Source organism: Diorhabda sublineata, chromosome 7, assembly GCF_026230105.1.
Source record: "Diorhabda sublineata isolate icDioSubl1.1 chromosome 7, icDioSubl1.1, whole genome shotgun sequence".
Classification (NCBI taxonomy): domain Eukaryota; kingdom Metazoa; phylum Arthropoda; class Insecta; order Coleoptera; family Chrysomelidae; genus Diorhabda; species Diorhabda sublineata.
In genome coordinates this window covers 33,341,488-33,349,534 of record NC_079480.1, presented here as the reverse complement: position 1 = coordinate 33,349,534, position 8,047 = coordinate 33,341,488, and the positions used below count along the sequence as shown (strand labels likewise).

General features: G+C 33.9%; 1 protein-coding gene across 1 annotated transcript in view; it reads left to right on the top strand.

Moving 5' to 3' along the window:
* Positions 1–2,318: 2,318 nt before the first annotated feature.
* Positions 2,319–8,047, top strand: part of LOC130447135 (uncharacterized) — a 31,584-nt gene continuing 25,855 nt past the window's right edge. The window contains exons 1-2 of the mRNA XM_056783792.1: positions 2,319–2,379; positions 3,763–3,957. Coding sequence (XP_056639770.1) covers positions 2,319–2,379; positions 3,763–3,957 — 256 coding nt within the window. The remainder of the gene's footprint in view (positions 2,380–3,762; positions 3,958–8,047) is intronic.

Sequence of the window (8,047 nt, the reverse complement as noted above, 5' to 3'; positions counted from 1 at the left end):
ACTGAACTTTATAGGCCTTAAGACCCAAATCTTTATGCAAAATACGGTGTAATGACGTTTGTGGAATGGCTAATTCCAAAGAACGACGAGAAATGGACAAACCTGGGTTTTCTTCAACACTTTGAGCTACAGCAGCAATATTCCCAGTTGTTTTTGAGCGACGTGCACGGGTTTTATTCTTCACTACACTAACTTCGTCCCAACAGCTCAAATTTTTCCACCAATTTCTGTATTGCGGTCCGAGAAGGTGCTTCACTTCGACCCAAAAATGTTTTAGTTTTACGAACCGTCTCTGCCAAACTTTCACCATTTTTATAGTGAATTTTAATAATTTCAATGCGTCGTTGAAGCGTGTATCATTAATGGCGTAGTTTCTACTTGTCAAATGTCAAAAAATGACAGCTTGAAAAGTGACATTTACCGAAATAGCGGGATGTTCAAAATAACACCTCTTATTGGAAAACTAAAAACTAAAACTTCTAACACAATTAATTATTTAGATACGAAATTAGTTGTACGTCTTCATATTGCTGGAATACACTTTTTTACCTTTTGGTTTACATTTTTTTTTCGTTTTGATTTCAAATGTTATGAATTTAATTGGCTAGGGTAAAGAAAATAATAGAGATAATATTACTAAGGAAATTGCTTGTACTTTTCGACTAATAAATACTTTTAAACCTAGATAATTTGAATTATTACTCATGTAATATAATTAACCCATATTTTTTACATAAAAACATTTTGTGAAAGTAAGTAAATAATGTTCATATTTTAATTTGATTCTAAAAACAACAATTAAACAGAAAATATTAGATAATATTCTAGAAAGGAAATTTAATAACAAACTTAACGTAGAAAAATGAAACTTTGGAAATATTTCTTATCAAAATTACGAGTAAAATACCTAGAGAAAGAAAAAATTTTGTGCATGTGGATGATCATCCTAATAATATAAAAACGATAAAAGAAAATTATCCAATTATGAATAAGTCAGTAGATACGTCTATCTACGTAACAAATTTTCGAAATTGCACTATTTCTTGAATGTTCACGATTACGGGGAAGTTTAAAAAGTTGTGGCGTTTCTTCGAAACCATGTTTCTAGCGAAGTCAGAATACCTACAATGTCTGGCTCAGCTTATTCTGAAATAGACCTCACGATTGACTTGATTGATTGATTTGAAACAGTTGAAAAGCACCCTGTAATGAGTGGAGTTTAGAGATGTAACGCTGGTTTAACCGATTGTCCGTACAATTTTAATTCGATTCAGAAAAATTTAAAATGTTTCTAATACCTACGTATATTTGAAAAAAAATTCCAGTTTCTACAACAAAAGCCCAGCGCGTCGTGTGCTTATTCGTGCGTATTTATCTAAAGAGATATTCCGTAATAATTTATGAAGCAGGAAATGAACGCGAATCTCTATTTTTCAGACGCGTCTTCAGTTGCATTTTCAGTTTAATTAATAGGGAAATAAAGATAGTAATCATTATATATTTGATTTCACATTAAAAATTTCATAAAGAATACAGAACAGAAGACATTTTCCGAACTATTAGACCAGATAAAAATATGGTATCACGCATCGTTATGGCAATTACATGTTTTGGCAAACGACATTAGATGCTGTTCACATTTATTTCCTATAACTGTTTTTGTGATGCGACAATTATTTTTTATCTTATTGCGATTGCACAGACAATTCGTCAGTCTTGAAATTAGTACATTATCCATACTCATACTACTTACGCCTTTTTTGGAAGATTTGGTGATTTTGTTGAGACTTTATTGACAAATAACAATGGATATCCACTATTTTTGGTGATAATTAATGATGGTATTAATGCCATGGCATTGTAGCTTTAAGTTATTGCTTGTTAACCATTCGTTATAACAACATCTCACACATTGATATCTATTGTTGAAACAAGATATTTATGGTCGAAATTCATTTAATTATTATAATCGACATATGGCAAATGGCGTATCAGGCAGATTCCGTATAAATTAGGATTGGTTTGTATGCAGATTCTTTATCACGATGATTGATATCGAAGTTGCTTACCGTTAACAAATTCTATTGAATAGTAATTTATACGGTTTACTTATAAGACATTTACGAAATACATTTTATTATTCGTGTAATCGCTCAATAAGTCGTGTGACTGACACACAGATGGCACCGCAATTGTCAAATCCATATGACGTTTATGAAGTACCAACTTTCAAAAGACTATGTGTCAAATTTCAATGACATTTCGATGAGTCAGAAGTCAAAGTGACAGCCATTTAAGTGAAGCTACTGTTGCTAGCAATGACTTCAAAAGTTAATTGGTTAATTGAATTTAAACGTGGTCGTACAGACACCGATGATGGTGAATCTTCTGATTGTACAAAAAAACATCAAAAAAGTTATATCTAATCGTAGATTGAAATTACGTGAGATAGCTGAGATCGTAAAGATATCAGAAGGCAGTGTGTTTATAATTATGTTTGAGCATTTGACCTTGAGAAAGCTTTTTTCGAAACGGGTTCTGCGTTTACTCACGGTCATCAAAAACAATAAAGTGTTGATGATCCAGAGCAATGGTCGGCCATGTTTACACGTAATAAATCAGATATTTGCTTTCGATATGTGACAATGGATGAAATATGGATCATCATCTGAGTGAACTACAGCCGGTGAATTACGTCCGAAGCGTCCAAAGGTACAAAAGTTGGCTGATAAACTTATGGCTTCAGTAATTTGGGATGCGATTGGAATATTGTTCATCGACTATCTCCAAAAGGGATAAACGATCAATAGCGAATACTACATAAAGGTGTTAGATCGTTTGAATGCAAGAATCAAGGAAAATCGACCTCATATGTTGAAGAGAAAACCAAGACAAATTGATCGAATTACATGTTAAATTGCTTCCTCATCTATCTTATAGTCCAGATTTGGCCCCCAGTGACTACTTGGCTATTCGCTGATCTCAAGAAAATAATCGCCGGTAGGAAATTTAGCTCAAATGTAGAAGCAATTGCTGAAATTGAAGCCTAATTTGAGACAAAAGACAAATCCTTCCACAAGTACGGCATCGAGAAGTTGGAATGACAGTATTCCCCTTGAAGGAGTTTACATTGATGAATAAAATCGAATTTTTGGTAAAAAAATGTGTTTTTCTCAGTTAGTCACACGATTTATTGATATAGATTTCATTAAACAAGACAATAATGTCCATTTCTGCCGTGGATCGGTGAAAACCAATTATGGAAACATCAAAAATGATCTTGGCCTGGTTAATAATTTCATAAAATACCATAATCTTAATAGGTATCACATTGTACCATATTTTGAAAAGCGTGTAATGCTGTAATCATTTTGATATTATCGATGTTAATGTTTATAGTACCATGAAGTCATATGCACGCCAAATGATAAGACAATAGAATATTTTGTATGTTTTAGAAGGATATGTCATTTTAATATCGCGGATGTTGCTTTTTTTTATTTCCTTACGGGCGAAGGCCATCTTCGTATATAGAAATACGTGAATTAATATCATAATAATTAATATTCCATAAGCGATAATTTAAAATGCACATATAGGTCAGTTGCTCAAGAAACCAAATAATAATGAATGAAAATTCTTACTAATCACGTAGGTATGATTGAATGGAATAAAGACTTATTTGACTGGATAAGCTGGTGATGAAATTAGAAATACCAGTAAAATTATTAACATACTGATCTCGTTTGGTTTTTTTTTCAGGAATATTATGCGAAACGCCTACCGAATGTAGTTTTCCTGGAGCCCCAGCTCATTCTTCTATAGTATTTTCAGATGAGAATTTGGGTCCAGGTACTGTTGCAACATATTCCTGTGAGAGAGGATTTGAGCTATTGGGTCCGTCTCGAAGGGTATGTCAAAATGGCTTATGGGTTCCAGAAGGAATACCATTTTGCGGTAAGTTACAAATTCAATAATATATAAATAGGTATCGATAGCAAGTTTATATTATCATTTTTGTTTGGTCGTTAAACAGAATCGATAGTTCATAAGGTATCTATATATTTTAATAATAATTTTTCTTCTTCCTGCTGTGTATAGGCATCATTGCCTCTACGCTGTCACCTGGGAGGTTGTCACTCCATCTTTTCCTAGGTCTTCCAAGGCTTCTTTGTCCTGCTGGTGATTTTATCTTTCTAACCAGTACCCAGGAGGAGGGGTTGGTGGAACGGGTTAGCAGCCCATCCACCGTAAAACCGAATATAGCTCATAGACCCACAAATTTGCCTCGGAATAGGACTTTTTATTAAGTTATAGAGCTGAAATTTTTTACAATCTTTTCTAGATAGTTTCTGTCACGCTCTATATATTTTTGTTATTCCTCCGGAAGCTTTTTCGTTCAACGTTTCCATCGTAAGACGAACTGTATGCGGTCAGGCGATGTCCTGCAGCACCGTCGCACTACGGATTGGATTATCGCGTCGTTTTGATCTGTAGACATGTTTCACCGGGTTTTTCTATAATTCCGCGCGATATTTAATCAAAAAATCAACCGCAACTATTCCTCCGGAAGCTTTCGGATACATTTTTCGTTCAACGTTTCCATCGTAAGACGAACTGTATGCGATCAGGCGATGTCCTGCAGCACCGTCGCACTACGGATTGGATTATCGCGTCGTTTTGATCTGTAGACATGTTTCACCGGGTTTTTCTATAATTCCGCGCGATATTCAGTCAAAAAATCAACCGCAACTATTCCTCCGGAAGCTTTCGGATACATTTTTCGTTCAACGTTTCCATCGTAAGACGAACTGTATGCGGTCAGGCGATGTCCTGCAGCACCGTCGCACTACGGATTGGAATATCGCGTCGTTTTGATCTGTAGACATGTTTCACCGGGTTTTTCTATAATTCCGCGCGATATTCAATCAAAAAATCAACCGCAACTATTCCTCCGGAAGCTTTCGGATACATTTTTCGTTCAACGTTTCCATCGTAAGACGAACTGTATGCGATCAGGCGATGTCCTGCAGCACCGTCGCACTACGGATTGGAAAATCGCGTCGTTTTGATCTGTAGACATGTTTCACCGGGTTTTTCTATAATTCCGCGCGATATTCAATCAAAAAATCAACCGCAACTATTCCTCCGGAAGCTTTCGGATACATTTTTCGTTCAACGTTTCCATCGTAAGACGAACTGTATGCGATCAGGCGATGTCCTGCAGCACCGTCGCACTACGGATTGGAATATCGCGTCGTTTTGATCTGTAGACATGTTTCACCGGGTTTTTCTATAATTCCGCGCGATATTCAATCAAAAAATCAACCGCAACTATTCCTCCGGAAGCTTTCGGATACATTTTTCGTTCAACGTATCCATCGTAAGACGAACTGTATGCGATCAGGCGATGTCCTGCAGCACCGTCGCACTACGGATTGGATTATCGCGTCGTTTTGATCTGTAGACATGTTTCACCGGGTTTTTCTATAATTCCGCGCGATATTCAATCAAAAAATCAATCGCAATTACTCCTCTCATGTCTTAAAACACCTTTCTCGTTGACTGTCCAACCTTCGCTTTAACTGGCGCGCCTTCGTCTTTCGTCGTACACTCCATAAACGCGCGTTTACTCTCCAGGATTTATAACGAGTGAATCTCTGCCCAAAATTCAGAAGTCTTGACATGTGTTTAGCTGAAATTTTGGAGTAACCGAGCTTTTCATGAATTATTTACTCAGTACTATCTACAGTACTTCGTCGCTCTCCCAAAATGAGTTTTTCTCGGTCTTTTCGGAAAGATATACACTCGAGTCTTGGAGAGGCGAATTTTTCAAATAATTTTCGATAAATTTCGGCGGGTTTTACATTATCTTTGACCAAAAAAAAAAGAATAAAAACCATATTGAATTTGATATTTTGATTGTTTGATTAATTTGGAAAATTTTATAGTTTTGAGCAAATTCATAAACAAAAAGAAGCCTAAATTATAATCTATTTAAAAAGTGAATTCTAAATATATACTTAACTGTTTAATAACACGAGATGAATAATAAATAAGAATCCAACGAGCGAGCATTATTCCAAGTTTGACCTACTTGGAAGTCGGAAGTGTTGAAGATATGATGTTTATTACAAGATTAAAAACACGACAATATAGTAAAAATGAGGTCGGTCGATGTTTCTGTTTTGACTATATATTATTGTAATGTTTGTCGTTTTCGTAAGGTGCATATCTGGTAATTATAATAATCATTATATGCTAAACTAGAAGAAAAATTCAGATATTCAGAATACTCAGAATAGCGATTGAGCATAACGGGAATTCTACGTTTTCTTGCAATCTTCGAGCCAATCTCCTCGATATTTTCCTGTTGTAGAAATGGTTTTTCGTGATTGCTTTCAGAAAATTTGTGTTATTCCGCGTATTAACCGGAAGGTTTCACATGCTAGCCCCAGATATCATTCATAAACTGTAAAATCATCAGACCGTAATAAAAGTGCGTATAGAAAATACTCGTGAAAAAAGAAAGTGTTTTCCAACATCGCCACCGTAATGTACAGTACAATAAACATTTTGGTTTCTGAAATTGTACCGAAATCAAATCAAAACGCGTGAGAAAATCTGACGACAATGAAGAGAAATTAGAAAATAATTTCTAGTTGAAAAACTTTAAACTTTGTGTGTAAAAAATGATATTTTGTATATATTATTATACGAACTGGAAAAAACTTATTTATCAAAATGTATTTCTTTGGAAAAACAGTTTTGCTTTCACTTAGAAAATGTGAAAGCTTAATTAGATTATTCGATTAAACGATATTATATTTTAATAATTAATCGCAAGTAACTTTATCGGAAATGATCAAGTCGATAAAGTTTATTTATAAAAAAATATTTCAATATTATAATGTTTTCCTACTAGTTGTTGCAATAACCGATCAATTAAATTTGTGATTTGACACCGGGGATATTTGCAGTCTATGATTTCCCATCTATAATTTTCATTCCTGGAAAAACTCTTTCTTATTCTGTTTCTTAACTGTTTCTATTAGTAAACTTGCGATATTTTATGAGAATTTTGTTCAAAAACGTTCAGTTATGCTTATCCATCATTCCTCATACAGTATCTTATTGAATAATCTCTTCTTTTTATCCTAATTTCGTAATACTTTCTTTCTTTATATTAAAAGTATAATATGTGATAAATTTTAAGTTACAGGTCCACCATTTATCAATATTTAAACAGACTTTCTCATTTCTGCGCACTTTGAAAATTTCACTTAATAAATCTGGCATTTTTTGCAACTTGAAATTATTAACCTAGATATTATTCGCTAAATGATGGTCTAAAAAAGGGTAAATCAGGTTAACCCCATATTTCCAAAACCGCTCGAAGCTCTACACAAATTGAATACGAAAAATTTGTCCTCGAAAAATAAACCGGTGGGTTAACTAGGCCAATCGACAAACTACGACAAACTAAAATGTAATTTAACGACACACTCTTCTTTAAATGTAATAACCAATTGTTAGTATTGAAGACAATCTCGTTTGGTGAATATTTGGGGTAATTACATGTTGTAATTGGTTTACTCAGTTATAATTGGTTATGAGCGCGGAGAATCGGATTAAATCAAATTTTAATACCAAAAAATCAAGAAATAATTATCAAAAATATATAATTGGAAACACTTATTTTTTCTTAATAATTGGAGCCAGACAAATCCGAATATTTTACTAAGAAATTTGGACAGGACTGTTTACAAGAAGACGGCTTCATCAAATTGTATTTTCATGAGTTTATTTGCTAGAATATTCTCTTCTAGTTCGTCTTGAAACATATTATTTACAAAAATTATATAAGAAATAAGGTAAATCCTCAATATTCCGAAATTGCTAAGAATTTTTTCATATTTATTTCTAGAATTTACGCTACCAAAAGGTTAAAAAACTTAAATTAATTATTGATGTTACAGTTACATCTATCGGGTGCTGAAAAACGAAATTATTCGATTTGCTGGAATTAGAAAGTAAATTATGCACG